This window comes from Ochotona princeps, chromosome 5 (assembly GCF_030435755.1).
Source record: "Ochotona princeps isolate mOchPri1 chromosome 5, mOchPri1.hap1, whole genome shotgun sequence".
Lineage (NCBI taxonomy): Eukaryota > Metazoa > Chordata > Mammalia > Lagomorpha > Ochotonidae > Ochotona > Ochotona princeps.
In genome coordinates this window covers 86,454,695-86,473,899 of record NC_080836.1, presented here as the reverse complement: position 1 = coordinate 86,473,899, position 19,205 = coordinate 86,454,695, and the positions used below count along the sequence as shown (strand labels likewise).

At 38.2% G+C, this 19,205-nt stretch overlaps 1 protein-coding gene across 14 annotated transcripts in view; it reads left to right on the top strand.

Annotated features, from left to right (window-relative positions):
- The window catches only part of IKZF2 (IKAROS family zinc finger 2), a 164,811-nt gene that overhangs the window by 112,052 nt on the left and 33,554 nt on the right, over positions 1–19,205 (top strand). For 11 of the 14 annotated variants that reach the window (XM_058664964.1, XM_058664960.1, XM_058664958.1 and 8 more), the window contains 2 exons: positions 4,136–4,402; positions 10,386–10,553. In XM_058664964.1, the coding sequence (XP_058520947.1) occupies positions 4,136–4,402; positions 10,386–10,553 (435 nt within the window). The remainder of the gene's footprint in view (positions 1–4,135; positions 4,403–10,385; positions 10,554–19,205) is intronic. The other 3 variants (XM_004576866.2, XM_058664959.1, XM_058664961.1) reach the window with 2 other exon arrangements.

Genomic DNA, 19,205 nt, shown 5'->3' with positions numbered 1-19,205 from the left:
CTACATAAACTTAATCACTGAAGATTTTTTCTTCTATTATCCTTTCCTTGTGTTGACAAACTACAGACTAATAAAAATTGATATAACAGAAATACCATTACAACAAAAGTGTTAAACAGCCTTACTGTAAATTATTGACAATGCATAAAAGTCCATTTTTCTTGGTTATTATGACTTAAAATTTGACCTCACCTTTGCTGTAAATATAAACCATGTCATCTCATTTTATATTAAGAAAATAGAGGATATCTCTATTAAACCTCTTTATTCTTTTTGGTGAACTTATTTGGCTCTGTTTACAGTGTAATTATTAATGATTTCAACACTGAATGAGAAAAAAACTTGATGACTTACATTTTGTATACTCTTTTCATTGTTAATTTATTCTGAAGAGTACTGTTTTTATTAAACTATTATTTATTGTACTATTTAAATTCTCAAGGTTTTGTGTGTGTGTGTATAATTTCATATCAGAGATACAAGTGGAAGCAGTTGTTGGTATTGAGATTTCAGCAGTATGATTTCTGTCAAACTTAAAAATTAAATGAAATCATTTATGAGAATGTCTTCTTATTACCAAATTATAAAAAAGTTATATGTAATGAAGATTAAAGCTCCAATTTCAGAGATTCAAAAATTAAAATAATAGAAATGTTATTCATTAGTTATTGGTGGGAAGAGTTCATTCACCTCTTACAGCTACACATAGTCATAATACAACTCTTCTATTTTAAAGATTTTTAAAATTTTACTTTAAACTCATTGATTACAGAGATAGACATCTTCCATTCACTGGTTTACTCCCTAAATAGGCACAGTGGTCAGAGCTGGACCAGTCCAAAGCTCAGGGGCATGAAGTTCTTATAGGTCTCACACATGGGTGCAAGGGCCCAAGGCCTTGTGCCATCCCCCTTTGCTTTCCCAGGCCAACAGCAGAGAGTTGAATCCAAAGTGGAGCAGCCAGGATAAGAACTGTTGCCCATATTGGATACCATCTCTCCCAGCAGAGTATTAACCTGATACACCAATATACCAGCCCCCATTGTACAACCTTTAATACATGAATAATAATTTAGAATACACCAGAGTTTACCCAACATGTACATTTCATCATTCGGTGCTCTCAATTAATTAAAAACATTGTAAGTAGTGAAAATAGATCATAAAACAGTTCAAGTAAATTTTTCCATTTTGTAGTTGAGAATCAAAGACTTGTTGAATTGTATTTAAGCTGAAAATTTCTAACAAATTTTTGAGAGATTAGGCCACCATAAATATGCGTGTTAACATGTGTGTAGTAGTGGGCTGGCCACTGGCTCAATTTACTAGTCGTCCACCTGCAAGTGTTGGCGTCCGATATAGGCACTGGTTCATGTTCTGAAAGCTCCGTTTTCCATTCTGTTCCTGCTTATGGCCTGGGAAAGCAGTAGAGGACAGGCCAAAGCCTTGGGAACCCTGAACCATCTCTGAGACCTGGAGGAGGCTTTGGTCTCCTGGGTTTGGATTGGCTCAACTCCGGCTGTTGAGCCTCTTGTGGAGTGAACCACTGGGTGGAACATTTTTCTGTCTCCTTTCTATAAATCTGCCTTACCGATAAAAATAAATACATCTTTAAAAAAGTTACTTAAAATGTGTTTATTAAAATATCTGACACGACTTCAAAAGCTTTATCAAACTGAAATTTATTGCAAAAGTAGAATGAATGCATAGTGTTTATAATGCATACTTTCCATTATCTTTTTGAGGACCTTTTTATTACACCTCATTCATTTACTATTTGAGGATAGCAATAGAATATCTACACTCACACATCATAAACGTTTTTCATGGAATATATCCTTGTTAGGGAAAAGATTTATTATTCTTTATTTCACTTCTAGGAAAAATATACTCTCATATTTAATTTCAGATATATTCTGGATAGAAAGTTCTAATGTATTTCTAATAGCTAATGATTTTTAACTGGCATTTTTAATTCATATGAAATATTGTTTTGCTGTTCATATTCTAGTATTCTTACTATAAAAAATTGAAATATAATGGTATAACATTAAATCTTATTCCTCAGTTCTTTGATGATTTGAACTTTAAGAAGTCTGTAGTTTCAGATTCAAATAATATATAATATTTAGGGCATAAAATACATTCCACTTTCATTCAAAATTTAAAATGTATATTAGAAACTATAGCAAAATACCATTTTTATCTATCAGACTGGCAGATCTCTGTGGGTGTTTAACTTGATTAAAGCAAAACGTTTTTTACACAAATTAGTAGAATATCATAGTGAATAGTGATTGGTCATTTCCTATATATCTCACATTTCTTAAGTATGCTTGGGATATAAAGATGGTTAAAAAATTGTCCTCATTCTTTAAAAAAGTACATTAGTAGTTATATATAAATAGGATAAAACTCACAGGCTCTATTGTATTCTCAAAATAATGTATGTGCTAGAATTATCCTCAAATTTTTAAAAATAAAAAGAGTACTGTATGTTTGAAGAAAAATGATAAGCTCATTACCTGTGTTTTCTCACTGCTCAGAAGAACCCTACGAAGTAGGAACCATTATCATCCTGCTTTATCGAAAACAGGAAGACCTTAACATTTCTTGAGATTTTTAAAGAATTAGGGATCCTCAGTCTGAACAAACCATATTACAATTTTTTTTCAGTCATCCTAATTCTCCTCAAGCTTGCAGATAAGCTTCAGACGTTAATTACTTCAATGTATGTTTGCTGATCTGCCGCTCCTCTGGATAATAGGGATGCTCCAGAGAGAGGAGCAGGGGAAGAATCACATTGCCTGTCGTGATTAAGCAGCAGTGACAAAATACAGAAAATGTGGTTTCTCTAGGAAAACAAACAGAATGACAAGAGCTTACTTTGTTTTTATGAGACTATTTCCTCTAATCAAGTAGTGCCAAATACTTTGTTTTGTTCAGTAACTTTGATGTTTCCTAAATCTCGACATCCCTGTATAAGAAAAATCTGATATCGATTTTTTAAGAGGTTTATTATTTATTTATTTGAAAGGCAGAGTAGCAGAGAGATAGAGATGGAGAGAAATAAACATCTTCTATCCCTCAGTACACCCCCAAAATGCCTGCAACAGCTAGGGCTGGGATGAACAGATGCCAGGCCAGGAACTCCATCCGGGTCTCTTGTGTGGTTGGCAGGGACCCAAGTTCTTGGGCCGCTGTCTGTCGAAAAAGTTGATATTCATTAAAGCTTGCTTACACTTCATGAGAAGACTGTCAGCAATCCAGAATGAACACTATGCTAAGAAGATTCCAACTTTTCTGTGGATGATCCAAAAACAGCAAACAGAAGGCGTTAAATTTCTTAAGAGTCTCAAGTGTGTACATGTGTGTTATGCCATTCCTGTCATTAGCTTATTTTTTTTTTTTTGGTATGAGAATAGACATAAAATCTTGGTTTGCAGATGTGTAAGTTCCATAGAGAACTTTTGTATGGATATATTGGGGTTCAGGAGACGGCAAAGCCCAAATATATTAAAAGTAGGTGAAGTTTGTGCACTTTGCCTTATGTTTATACAGCTCTTAACCAAGTATAATGTGTTTACTCTGATTTTAGGACATTTGTCTTAGCAGTAAGCCTTTCATATGTCAAAGACATTTGCTGGATTAACATCCTGAGTTGTTTCTCTTGTCCTGTTCAGAAGCAGGTTCATACAAGTATTCTGATGTGAAGCAGAGAATATGAAGTCTATGTAATGATTGTTAAATTAAAAAGAGGCATAGCTCAGTTGATTAAACAGTATTTCTAAAGGGTTCTTAATGTCTCAGTCTTAATAGCGTTGGTTACCAAAGCCAATCTCAGAACTATTTAAAGAATTCTTTTACTAGTTAAATGGCATAACTGGGTTAAAGAAAGAAATATACATAGGAATAAAGGTTTGTGCTGTTTACCTACACCTGGCCTGAGTCATTTTCACCTTTATAGCCAACCTTGACTAAGAGACACCACAGTGGGAACTAGCACAGCACTTGTTGATTGACTATATTCTACTATATCTATCATTTTCACCCACATGTTAGAATGACAGTGAGTGGGAAAGTGTAGGTCAGAGCACATAACATGTACTCAAAATGTCTTCTTTCTCAATTGCAGCAAACTCAGTAAAGCTAGAAATGCAGAGCGATGAAGAATGTGACAGGAAACCCCTGAGCCGCGAAGATGAGATCAGGGGCCATGATGAGGGGAGCAGCCTAGAAGAGCCCCTGATTGAGAACAGCGAGGTGGCTGACAACAGGAAAGTCCAGGAGCTTCAAGGCGAGGGAGGAATCCGGCTTCCGAATGGTAAACTGAAATGTGACGTCTGTGGCATGGTTTGCATTGGGCCCAATGTGCTTATGGTACATAAAAGGAGTCATACTGGTAAGCAGCTGAAAGAATAACCTGATGACTGCCTGTGACATCTGATGTTGATATTACCTGACATCTATTCTCTTTCCTTTGTATTCAGGGGTGGCAATAGTGAAACTACCTTTTTTAGAATGCTAGTATTGGATTGCTGAAATGCAGAGAGTAATCTGGGTCTTGACTTCCAACCTTCAAATCTAAATACCCTATCAGAAAAAGAAGTTTGGGATTCAGTTTCCACACTTCTTAACATAGCAATAATATGACAAGGGTTCAAAAGGTATAGGAGAATTTCATTTTGTAGTTTAATCTTTTTATATGCCCATACATAGTTTTCCATACCCATGGGCAGGTAATGTAAGTTTGCTAGCCATGAGCTTATACTGCAGAATGGCACTCATGCCTTTCTATAGGAGCAAATCATTTTCATTTTATTAAGTTAACTTGTTGAAATACAATTTCCAATCAATCTTTGCTTACCACAGGATCACTGTAATAATGGACAGATAGCTTTTCCTACTTCAGGCAAATGACTGCCTTCCTGTAGTCTCTGGTTATAACTCCTGCCAGGAAATATGTAGGATCAGATATGACAAAGGATGTTAGATGTGCAGGTGGAAGTATGTAATACTTCCTATTGAATACACTCTATTCAATGGAATAGAGTGAAGAAAAACCCTCAGCTTAATACATACTTTGGATATTAGATAGATGGAAAATCCTTCATGAAAACCCACTGAATGAGGAGATGGATGCCTCCATAACCTCAGCTGCTATTATGATGATGATGATGATGATGATGATGATGATGATGATGATGTAAGCAACAGAAATGAGATTGTGGTAACACATGAAGACCATTGATTTAGAGGTGGTGGTCCCTTTCTCTCTAATACAAAATAATGTTGTACAGCAAAATCATCAATAACTAATACAGTTTTAACATATGCTGCTTTTGGAAAAGATAATTCACAATCAAGAAAGTTTACTTCTTAACCGTTTAATATTTAGGTGCTTAAAACATGAGGAACACAGGAGACACTGATTTATCTTTGTTCACTGTCCCTTTGCTTGAGATAATGTTTTGCTAAGTATTGAACTAAGATTTCTTGATAGCCAGACTGATTTGTTGTTGTTGTTCCTAATATAACCAGGTTGGCATATTAATATACCAAGAATTTGTTATGAATTCTCACCATAAGACAGTAATTTAGGTTACTGTGGGACATCATGCATTAAAATCAGTGTTATCACAAATCAGATTATCAGCTTTAGAACTTACACACTTTTTCCAATCATGTAGTCATATATTTGCTTTTGTATCTTATTCAAAATTTCCTTTTTAAACAGCAGTATGTTTTAAAAGATTTATGTAAGCAGTGCTAGTTATTTTTCTTTATAGTTTTTTTAAAGGTCCTAGAATAAGCTAAAAAATCAAGATTGTGCTCTTTCAATAAGAACAAAACCAGGGGCTTGGAGGAAAAACTATAAAACCAATTTTTCATTCTGTTGTGGAGTAATCCTAAGTGTGGTTTATGAGTTTCATAGCATTCTATAGAAAGTGATAATGCTGAGGAAGATTAAATTCATACAAATATATAATTCCTCTTAGTAAAATGCAAACCAAAAAAATCACTCTAATAACTCTACAGTTGAATTCCATATATTGTTAATTTTAAGTCAGAGCACTATACTAAACAATTTTGAAAATATTTTAATAAATATTTTGTGAGGTAAATTTTTTGAAAATTTGAAGTTCCAGATTGCTCATTTCTTGGAATTTTCATTAATCATTGCATCCCAGTATCTATGGCGGAATTTACGAAGATTGTTAGTACGTAAATACAGTTAATACTTCAACATCTGTTCTACTGTACAATTGATACTACTGAGGTAGAGTTGAATTATTTTAATCCTGAAATGATCTTACAGACATGTAAAATTTTTATAAATAGTTAGATTTTCAAATGGCCTAGGAATATGAAACTAAACAGCTACAGTTTTAAAAATATTTATTGAAGTATTGTGAAAATTATTACTCTTCAAATCTGGAAGTTTCTTTTCATGGAGAATCTTGGCATATCTATCATGCATTTTAGATTCTGAAATTTTGGGTATGATACCTTTAAGTATCCATTTAAATATTATTTTATTAACCCAGTTTATGTTTGGAGTGAATCCTGACATTTTCATGCTATTTGAGAATAGAGGGGTCTAATTTTGTTTCTTCAAACTAGATTAAGAAAAATAAATCAGAACCTGGCTGCTTACCAATTTTGTTTTTCTTCTTAATACCATGAACCACTGCCTGCATTCTGAACTTTCCACTCCTATCAATTATTTCTGGCTAATATGAAAGAAACTATGTTCAATCTCTTTATCAAGGTTTTAGGAAATATTTTCACATAAATTTAGCTCATAGACTATCTAATACAAAATTGATGGTGAAGAACATATACAACCACCCTATTTATAAGGTGGGATATCAGATCTAATTTCCCTCTTCTTTCATACTTTACTGTAGTGCCAATCTTGTGTCTGATCAATGGCTTATTGTTACTTCTTTGGCATTGCTACTTTTAAGTAGTCAGGTAATATTGTCATCGGATACACCAGGCATTCTTCACTGGGAATATAAGAACAACTAACTATATAGGGATAATAAATAAATTCATGTGCGAGCATAAGTGGATGGGAATACTTTAAGTAGGAGATTCCCGTAATTTTTCACCTCTCTGGAGTTGCATACTCTCACCCATCATTGTAATTAAGCTTCCATCACCCTATCTTGTAGATTACACTTTGGAAAGCCATTCTTTTGCTCCTAGGCCTCTCTCAAGCAAGTGCTTAAGATTTTGTATATTTATGGGAGGCCATCCCATTCAACACAGGAACACCTTCTGTGTGATATTAGCTAAAAGCAAATACACTTATATATATTTGCATTTCTGTTGAATATTTATGCACAGGTCTAGAACTATTGTTTATGAATTTATATAAAATATTGAAATTGCATTTATTGCATAACAAATTTACATATAAACTTATTCATGAGATACTAAAATAGACCAATAGATTGGTAAAATGACCTTTTTAAAAAAAGCAGTGCAGGTAAAGACTGGACATGGAAATCATGGCCATATCTTTATTGTTCTCCTGGATCTAGAGTTTTTAGTACAGACTCCTCTGCCCACCGGTGGAAGCCGTAGCTAGCTATCACATGTGCGACAACCTTGTTTTACACAATTAGGTCACGTTGTGCTAGCACCGATGCACTTGGTATACTGGTGGAATATGTTTTAAATTTGCTTTTTTTTACATATGAAATGCATGATCATTTTTTTTAGTCCCCTGACTCTAAAAGGGCCTGTTGATCTAAAGAAATAGCTCAAAGAAATAATTAAGATGTGCGGTTACAGTTCCTTAAACATTGAATATTTTTTGCATATGTAACTTTTGCAAAAAGAAAAATGCGGCTAATTGGATCTTTTACTTAATCGTTAGATAATTTTTTTACCTATTAATGTCTAGGCAAGGAAATGGGTGACAGCAACATTGAATAAAACACTTGTTGATGTTTTATAGAAATAGTCTATTAAAATTTAGCTAATTCATTTAGATTTATTTATTACTAAACAGTGATGATTCCTGTAGTGGGGTTATTCCTGAAACATCACTTTATATGTTAAAAATAAGAATTTCTGAATTACTACCTGATTTCATCTTTGTCTTCTATTGCTGCTACTGAAAATGTCAGTAAAAACAGAATTAATTAAAGTAAGTGGATTACTAAAATGATGATGATGATGATAATGGAAATGATTAGGATTATTAAGGCAGATGATATGGTAATGAAGATGGTGATAAAGAAGTTAAAGTATATTTCAAAAAATGAGTAAAGCTATAGAATTAGTGAGTATCAACACTAAAAAGCATAGATGAAGACAGTCATAATTCAGATTGGTATTTTTCAAAAAATGAGTTGTGATCACACCTTTTATATTGAAATAAAGGAGCATGGCTGCTGATCTTCATTGTGCCTTGTTCTTTACATCCTATGGCCGTGGAGACTCCAAAGCCCCCACCCTGCAGCTTGTACGCTTAGCAACATTACTTCCCATTATACCAAAGCCATGTTTCTTCTGTTTTAAGAATTAGTCATTGGAAAGGGAGAGAGAGAGAGTTATTGTCGCTATACTAACATTCGCCCAAATGCCTACAGTAGCCAAGAGTGAGCCAAGCAAAGTCGGGGCCAAGACCTCCTTGCCAACGTCTCCAGTATGGAACACACATGGCCAGTTCCTTAGACTGTCCTCTCGCTCTCCTGTTCAGAGAAAGCTTTTTAAAAAAGCTGTAAACTGAAATTTGTGAACTACTGTTTCATTAAAGAATCAAGTTATATTGTGTAACTGTATGTAAAAATAAAAGATCTGATAGACTTTACAGCTTGATTATTTTCTAAGAGATCTTAGGAAAGATTTTAGGTTTACCAGATGAATTATTAGATAAAATACAATTTAAAATAATTGCAACATGATCTTTTTTAACATAATACATCAAAATGGGACCTTCCATAAACTTTGCTCCTAGGAATTTTATATTTCTTAAGGCAAAAAAAACAAAAACGTATTTCCCACCACATAAGTGGATTACTTTTAAGATATTGTTACCTGTAAAATTTTGGTTTTCTTTAGGTTGTAAAAGAAATTTAAAAAAAAGGCTATATGATAATTTGCAGTGACTGCTGCCAAAAAGTAACCAGTTTATCTTCTTTATGCCTCTTTTATCAAATAAAGAAGTAATGAGTTACATCAAAGGACCAAAAAGTGATTCACTAATATTATGAATGCTTCAATTAAAGATATTGAAATATGAAAATTCAAAATAATTTTAAGAAAACTATTAACATAGTCATTATCTAATGTGAATTACAGAATTGATTTAGTTCAATTTGAAGTGATTTTTTTAGTTTTCTTTTTATTCTAAATTTTATGATTTTTGATGATGTACTTTTGTAATTTGTAAAACTTGTAATATGTCTGTTTTGTAGATAAGCAAGCTCAATATACTATTCATTATTTAATGACACTAGCTGTTTGAGCTATTTGCCCATTTTACCATTTCATTATGCACATATTTTTATGTTTGATGGCATTGATGATGGCTGGTTAATGGCAACAGAGTCAGTTGATGTTTTATGTTTCATAGCAATATTCATAATAGGAAGAAAAAGAGAAAATATTTCTACCAAACAAGTGATTTCACAAAATAAAGTGAATATACAGGAAATGCCTACATAATAACATCCTTCAGATTTTTCAAAATATCAGAACACTTGGCCAAAGCTGTCGTTGTCAATGGAGAAGAGTTTTATTGAGACTTTTATAAGCCACGTCATTCATTGAGCCTCTCTGGCCCCTTGACTTTATCATCTAAATGAAGTTGACTTTATCAACTAAATGTCTTTTCTCACTTAGAATTTCTGTGACTCTTAACAAGATAACATGGTAATGTAGGACAATGTAAGATAAAGAATCCTGGAAGGCATACTGACCAGATATGCAAGCCTCACTCCAGAGTCCTCTGTCCCTGTGATTGTATTTGGATACTTTGATACATAAGCTTTGATTTCTTAATTTGAAAATTGATATTAAAAATAATGAGCCATTAATGACATTGTGAAACTGAAATATTACATGAAAATCAACTAGATACACACTTTAAATAATGGAGCCTGGTTATTCAAACAATAGTGAATAGTATCTTTATTCTTCTGAGTCAACAATGGAAATCTTATCAAATTTATATGAAGAGGGAAAACAGCTACTTAAAGCTTGACTTCGGTATCATGATCAATTATAGGAAGAGCAATGCTTAGCAGACTATGATAGAAGTGAACATTTTAGCACAGAGAGCTGACTGTGGTTTACAACAGATGCTGAATTGAACCCTTGCGCATAACCTGCTTGATCTTTTCTGCTTGTTGTTCTCTCAACAGGTGAACGCCCCTTCCACTGTAACCAGTGTGGAGCTTCTTTTACTCAGAAGGGCAACCTTCTGAGACACATAAAGTTACACTCTGGAGAGAAGCCGTTCAAATGTCCTTTCTGTAGTTATGCCTGTAGAAGAAGGGACGCCCTCACAGGACACCTCAGGACCCACTCTGGTGAGTGTCACCAACTCATTGAAGAGAAAGGTAACATAGGGAACTTCAAGTGCTGTAAAACAGTTTCAAGCAACTTGCAGTTTTGGTATGTAGCTAGGAACCACCTAAGCAATAATTATGTGTATTCTTTAAGCAGCTGATAAAGTTTTCAGGATACATATGACATTTTTGGCTTAAACTTGGTCAAAAGGAACACTGTCAACTGCAGTGTGACTTGTTGCACTATAATGGAATAAGCAAACAGATGTTACATAAATTTTTGTGTTGTTTAAAGTTTTGTAGTTATTATGATAGTAATTATTATTAATCCAGGATAATTGAGATATACATTTTCAAATTACTATATAAGTGATGAAAGCTGTGGTATATTTTGACTAATACGATGCTCACACCAAAATTTCTGTGGGAAATCAAATATTGTTACTCTTAATTTGAAATTATAGTTTTCATTCAAATGGATTGCTATATTATATTGCAACTTAACTCTTCTTGTTGCTTTAACTTTTAAACTATAGTCATTGCACACAACTTGAAATTTTTCTCTGTGTTATAAGTCATTAAGCAGTAGAGAACAAGTTTGATTTTTTTTTTTGGTAGCAGGATATAGTGCATTAAAGAAACAGAAATATCAGAATTCTGAATGAATCTCATTTAATTTTTAGCATGCATTGCTATAGCCAAGAAGTTAAAGGTGGAAAATTAATATAGCATGCTTTGAAGCCAGTTTTATGTGTTCCTTCTATCCATAATCATATATTAAATTTTAATTTTAATATGAAGATGTGATGGAAATGACATTTTCGTCTACATTGACAAATTACGTTACAAAGTGCTAAGGATTGTGAGGTAATGCCTGTATTATCTTTCTTTACATTTCCCCGTTATGCTTAAGTCTGATCTTAATTTTTTTAACATGAATGTGAATTATGTAAAACTGTTTCAAGCATTAACTCTTAAACTTGGACAGTACAAAAATGAAATTAATGCAAACATTAAAGCAAAATTGCTAAAGTATATATTTTACTTTCTTCCCTGACATAAAGTAATTCACTTATTCCTAACTGTGACATATTTTAAAAGTGTGCTCCAAATATTTTATCTTAAAGTGGTATCTTTTTCTTATGTAAATGTATTACTTATTAAAAGATTTTTTTTAGGACAAGGATAAGATACCTCTTTCCTTGAGCTTGCCATGTGTTGCAGCTTTTCTCTTTGGTTCTTTCTTTCTTTCTTTTTAAATGTTTCTCACATAGTTGACAAGAATGCAGGCCCATGAAACAAGCTGGGGAAGGTCAAGGAATAGGGGAAAGTAGGTGGACAAGTGCTCCCAATTTCCCTTTTCTCCCATATGGGGTTTCGGGGGAGAGACGTGGAGGAGGCTGCCCCCAGCTGCCAAACTACACCAGTACCTGGGGATGGAGATGTCTAGTTGATGTCATCTTATAAACTCCAAAGTGGAAAAGAGTGTTATGAGGCTATGGTAGTTTTCACAGTTCTGAGGCTGTGTTGGTTTCATTGCTCCAAGGTTGAAAAAATCTTACCAAGGTCCATTGGCTGACAGAGTCCACCCTAGTGCTCCACTCATATACCTGGGCGTTCCGTCCATTGCACAGGCATCAGCAGTGGAGGAGGCCCAGTTTTGAAGCATGCATTCCAAGGGCAGACCACAAATTCTGTGATTCTCCCTGTGGCTGGAGTTTTGAGACTAGTGATCCAGTTGGGAATTCTTCCAAGAAACCTCATGTGGGGTGACCTCAGACCTGACTCTTGCATATGCCAGCCAGTACAGGGTCTGGTTTAGTCCATCACCCATATCAGCCCACACACACACTGGTGTTTATAGTTGCCTGCTCAGTTCCATCCCCAGCCCCACGTCCCATGCAAACCGACAAGTGTTGTAGCCCAGTCCTGTCTAGCATGCCACAGACCTGGCACTTGCACACAAAGCAGGAACTGCAGCCTAGATGGGGTGACCCTCAATATCCACCGCCAAACTCAACCTCAGCCCCAGTTCCTACTCATGCCAGTATGACTATTCTGGTCAGTGCCACATCCCTGGGCTCTTGTATACACCCATAGGTGTTGGAACTTGACTCAGCTCACAATTCCCCTTCCCTATCCCATGAATCAGTCCAGTGTTTGCTAACGAGTGCTGCACTTTGTCCAGCCTCTGCCACCCCCAGCCCTGGCTCCCTTGCATGCCAGCAGGAGTTGCAGCCCAGTAAAGGAGTGTCCGTATTAGGTCCACTCCAAGCCCCATTCTTGAGCTTGCCAGAGAGTGCTGCAGTCCAGTCTGACATCACTTGTGCCCAGCCCCAGCATTTGTCAGCAGATACCACAGCAAAGCCCAGCTGACCCACACTTATTTTGACTCTTGCATATGCATTGGCCTTTTGTAGCCCGGCCTTCCTCCAAATCCAGCTCAAATGCAGGCCAAAGATTGGTCCGCCCCTAGTCCTAACTGTCATGTTCATCAATGGGAGCAGTGGCTTAGCAGGGGAGTCCCTGAAGTTCCCCTACCAAGCTTTCCCCCAGCCCCAGGACTTGCATGTGCCATTGGATGCTGTGGACCAGTCTGGCATGACCTGCCTCATCTCAGCATTCACTGGCAGGTGCTGCGGCTTGGCTCTGCCTAGTCTGCCCCCAGTCACAGCTCATGCTGGGGGAGGGGAGCGTGCTTTAGCCTAGCCCATCCTGGCCAGCCTTCAGGCCTGACCTTAATGTGAACTGGTGGGTGTTGTGTCCCAACCTGATCTGGCCTGCACCCCAGCTATGACTCTCGCACCTGCCAGCAGATGTTGCATACTAGCCTGCCCACAGACCTGAGTCACATGTACACTGACAGTTACTGTAGCCCAGCCTGAACTAGACTGCCCCAGGTTCGATTCTTGTGCTCACCAGCCAACTCCCCAAGCTCCTCTGTCAGAGTAACTTCCAGTCGCAGATCTCACGCATACTGATGGGCATTTGGTTTGGCTCACCCTGACTTGACCCACCTCTATCTCAACCTTCACCAGTGTGTACTGAAGCCTTGCCAGTCCAGCCCACACCTGTTCCAGCGCTAACTAGTGGGTACTACAGCCCAGCCCTACTTGGCCCATGCCCAGACTCAGCTCTCATGTGCATCAGCAGGTTCTGAGACCTAGCCCAGCCCTCCCTACAACCACTCTGACTCTCGCAAGTACGAGCAGGTACTAGAGCTTAGCCTAGTCTGACACATCCCCAGACCCAGCCCATGCACATGCCAAGGGATGTTGTAGCCATGTTCAGCCAGGTCCACCCCCATTCTTGGCCCTTGCACTTATCAGTGGGAACTGCAGCACAGCAGGGTCATCCCCTTAGCTCCCCTGCCATTCCCGCTCCAAGCCACAGATCTTGGACATGCTAGGGGGTTCTCCAACACAGCCTTGCACGACCTAACTCCCCTTTTGGCCCTTGTGGATGTTGCAGCCTGGCACAGCCTGGCTGGCCACCAGTTCCATCTCTTGCCTAAGCCTGCACAGCCTGTCCCCATCCCCAGCACTCATACAAACCAGTGGGGTGAAATAGTCTAGCCCAGCAAGGCCCATACCCCATTCTGCATGTGCCAGTGTGCTATAGTTTGGCCCAGAGTTGCCTGGTCCACCCCTGAGCCAGCCCACATACCTCCCAACAGGTGGAACAGCCTTTCCTGGTCTGGCCCACACCCAGCCATGACTCTCGAGATCATCAACAGGAGCTACAGATCCCCAAGTTCCCCCACCATGCCCACTCCCAGACCTAGATCTCATCGTGTCAGAGGGTGCTAGGTCCCTACCTGGGATAGTCTGCCTCCCTGTCTTGGTCTTTGTGTATGCTGGTGGATGTTGTGGTCTGGCCTGCCCCACACCCAATTCATGGGTGTGCCTGCCGGCACTGCAGCTTGGACCAGCCTGGCCTTATCCCAACCCCAGTACCCATAAGTACCCATAAGTGTCTGTGAGTTCCATGGTCATGCCTAGTTTGGCCCATCACCACCCCCAGCTCGCCAGCAAACCAGTGCTTAATGCAGTTCCACAGAAGTGAGCCCACGAATTTCCCACAGAATCTGTCCTCAGACTTGGTTCTCTCGCATCCTGGTTAGTGTCATGGCCTAACATAACATGGCCTATGCCCTGCCCTGACACGCCTTGGTGGATATTGTGGTCCAGCCCTGCAGCAGCCCCTCAGTCCTAGCTTTCATGTGCACTGGTGAGCTGTGGTTAATACCAACCATCCTAGCTCAGGTCTCCCCTGTGGGCAGGTGCATTGGTCTGACCCAGAAAGGTCCTCTGCTTTTCCTCCTCCAAACCACCCAGTCTCAGTCCCCTTTGTTTGTCTGCAAGCACAGTAGCCTGGTCTATGGAAGTCCCCCAGAAGTCATTCCTCACCTGTAACATACTCCATCCCAAAGCAGTCCTCCTTCCCAAATATCCCCATACCCCCTTCCATGAGCAATTCAAAAACCCCCATGCCTACAAACACGCTGGTCCCCGAACCTCGTCCTCCAGCCATATATCATGCCAGCCTGGGGCTCTGCCTGCTTGTCCAACATGCATGTTCACGCAAGGGTCTCCAGACCCCTTATGCCAGTGTGCCAGTATCTGCCCCAACTCCCCCGCCCCCACATATCTTTAAAAAAGATCTATCTTTTCAAAAACTAGAATAGGTAACTGTGTTGGCATACTGATATAGTTAACACATACTTGGTATTAACCAGCCCCAGAATGCCTGCTTTTTTTCCAGCAGTGTAACACTTGTCTAGATACAAGGCAACCTAGGCATTTGCTTACAGCTGGGGGTATTGTAGTTTTTAAAAATATTATTGAGTTATCCAAGGTTTATTTAATGCATAGATTTTAATGAATATATATCTGTTCTATACAGTAGATAGCTTTAAATATCTATATTTCATTCTTTACAAGATTGTGTTGGTTTTAGCATCATGGCTTAGTGTATATTTTATCTTCATGAAGGTATGGCCTATCAACTTTTGTGCTGATTTTGCAACTTAATATACCAGGTAATAATTTCTACAAGTATATTTATATCTATATATACACAATAATCTGTCTAATCTCATCATCAAAGAGTGATGATATTAATTTAGTCATACTTCCTGCTTGAATGTAAAACATCAATCCCCACCAGTGCCTTCATGATAGACACTAAAAAGAGCTTCAATCCCATCTTTTACAAATTGTTCAGAAAGCTCAAAATTGATAATTTCACCATTCTTCTGCAATCAGTTTCTTTTAAAAATGATTTGTTTATTTTATTTGAAAGTTTGTTACAAATGGTGGCAAAAGCCACAGTTAGGCCAGTCTGAAGCTTTTTTCAGATCTCCCATGTGGTGCAAGAGCCTCTGTGAGTCATCGTCCACTGTCAGGTCATTAACAGGGAGCTGGATCAGAAGCAGAGCAGCTGGAACATGAACCCCCATCCATATGGAGGATTAGCTTGCTATGCCACCACACCAGCACTTGCCACTCAATTTCATCTTTCCCTCACAAGTCCTTGGAGCACCTGGGGTAGACAAGGTTTTTTGATTTGATAGGTACCCCAAATTCTAAATTCTACAAATTGAGTCTTTTGTGGCCTTGAATTTCCTAGATTATTGCATTTTTTCCATACAAAATTTACTGAACATGTTTTTGGTGCTTTTTTTTTTTTTTTAAGAAATTCCTCAGATAATCCCTGACTTCCATGGTTTCCCATGTCCCCTATGAAACAAACCCAAATCATCTTTATAATTGGGGGAAAAGTTGTTAGCCAATAACTCACTTCTCTGCTAGTTCAGAGGTTTGAGATACCCAAACATCAAATGTTCTCAACTTTCATTGCAATAGTATCGGGAATATGAGCTTTAGTGAAAATATTCCCTTAGGAACTGAGAGCTGTGAAACCACTAATCCCAAAGTTTCTGCACAGAGAAAAAAATACCTTCCAAAGATTGTTTTATCTTTTAGAGTAGCCTAAGCTCTGTGTTCTCAGGCTTATTTGGTGGCATCCCAGCTGTCATATCCTGTAGAGCACACCTAAGCGTCTCCCAACATTCTAACATACATGAACCATGCCAACCAAAGGCTATTTGGTCACTGCGTATAGCCAGCTGATATTAGTAATAGGTCACAAGTTACGTTCAGTGGGATCTTTCCTTTGCTGTTAAAGTGAGTTTTCTGGTGGAAAGCAATGCTGCAAGGAATGCCAAGACTGTCTAATAAATCCACGTGTGAAGGAGCTTGTGAAAATATTGACATGGAAGGGAAGGCAAATCCAAATTCAGAATACCTATAGTTGCCTCTCAGGAGGAGTTTGTTTGCTCCGTGTTGGGAGAATTTTGATATCCCACTTGCCACCTGTTGACTGATCTAACTGGGAAATGTTGTTGAATTGAGGTCTTGACATGATACAGTTGTGAACTCAACAGTGGTTGTAGTCAAATCAGTTATACATAGAGAAAGAAAAAAAAATCCTTGTAGATTAATGCATCCCTGGGGCAGAGAAACCAGGTTAATGACTGGTAAATGTAAGATAGCTTGTCATGTGCCTTTTCCTCAGTGGATTCCTCCAGAGGGAATTCACATAAGATGCTACTTCATCACATTTTATATGAACTCTGAGAAGTACATCCTCATAAGTTTCCTGTTGACCTTCTTTTACTAATCTTCTAGTTTTGATTTTCAAAGACCTTGAGCATGTGCAATCATTCCTTCCATTCCAAGCACACAATCAGATATACTAACTAAAATTCTAGCTGTGGGGGGATATGTGTTTCCCACTGTGTCTCAGAGAAATCTGTAAACAATGACAGTGGCATGAAGTGATATGTAAATGACTTACAATCTAGTTCTACGCTGTGTCCGTTCATTGGTCACTGAATACACACAATAGAAGTGATGCCGTAGGAGCAGGTAGGAAAGGCGCTTTGAGCTACTTGTTCAGACAGTATACTTGGGCTTCCCACACCTCCCTAGTTAGTCCCAGTTCCACTGGACGATGAAGTAATATTTTACCTTTTATTTTATCATGTATTGTATCAGATGACACCTTGTTTATAATGCCTAGTTTGGAGTTCCACAGTCATTTGGAGTCACCCAGCATAGCACTCAGCCTTAACCAGAGTAAAGTTAGAAGCTCAGTTTCAAGAAGGAAATAGCTACTGGTAGAAAATCATAAGCCTTTTAAAAAAATCTATTGATTTATTTGACAGGCAGAGTTACAGATAAAGTCAGTGTGGGTGGGGAAGGAGGAAGAGAAAGAGAGATCAATGTTCCACTCTCTGGTTCACTCCCCCAAGAGGCTGCGACACCAGGACTAGGCCAGGCCAAACCAGGAGCCTAGAACCCTTTCCAGATCTTCCACATAGGTTGCAGAGGCTCTGTTAGTTGGGATATACCATGCTGCTTTCTCAGACATTAGCAGGAAGCTGGATCAGACGTGGAGCAGCCAGGACTTGAACAAGTGCTTATTGGAGGTATCAGCATTACAGGTGGCAGTGCAGTGTGCTACCCCTCATTGCCAACCCCAGAAGACCATGTGTATTTACTACAAAACCATTAGAGTATTCACTCAGCGGTTTCCATTGAGGGCATGTCGTGTCTCTGTTCCTACACTTTCCAGAAATCACAGTATCTGCTGGATGTTAGAGCAAGACTTACAGGCAAGCTTCTGTGTGAAAAGCTGCAGATCCTTCTCTTGCCTCAGGCACCTCTCAAAACCATCAGCTGGTGGACTCACCTAGTACTTGCACAAGAGCAACATAACCAGATATGGCCCATGTGCTTCCAGAATCCAGACAGGCCACCACATTTTCTTTTTTGTAAGGATGGAAGGTAGAAGGTGAAGCAATAGATCACTTACTACAGATCTATTCACCATGCTTGGAACACTTGGCTCATAGAGTTTCGGCAAATGCTGAAAGCTCCTAAACTAAACTTTGATGGAATTTATCCACTATCCTGTAAACATATATATTTCTGAGGTGTCCTGGTTGTTTATACTTCCTGCTTACCAAATCCAACCAGTGTAATGTCATGAATATAATCTTCCAACTTGATGTTTTGTGAGATGTCAAGATGAACAAGATTTCTCTTTTAATTTGATATATAAAAAAGAAATAGGGGCAGTGTTTTAGCCTTAAGGTTGGTAGTGAAAGTATGATGTCACTGCAATGTAAAGATAAATTGCTTCAGATGATCTTTGTTGGTGGGAATTATTTCATATAGAAATAAAGTCAGTAGTTCCATGACCAATGCCAGGGGCTATGTTAATATACTCCAATAAACATTTTACAACTAGAAACGCATCTACAGTTGGCATCATACGTCTTTATTCAACTATAGAATTATCTGGATTGTGCACTAGCGGAAAGTTTAAACGGGCATACTGTATGAATCACAGCCAGAGCATCTTTCAGTTTGTCCCGATGGCCCATTAATATCTGTAGGTCACCTAGAGATGCATTATGTCATCCTTATCATTGCGCTGTTACCAGTAACCAGTTGTTTTTGTATTGCCCATTTTATGTGGCATTGATAATGAGACTATCCTTGCAGTCTTCAAACATGAGCAGTCCAATTCCAGACATCCATTATGACTAAAGCCTTAGGCTATTTCAGCTACCAATAACTGTTAGCAGTCAGATTCCTGATG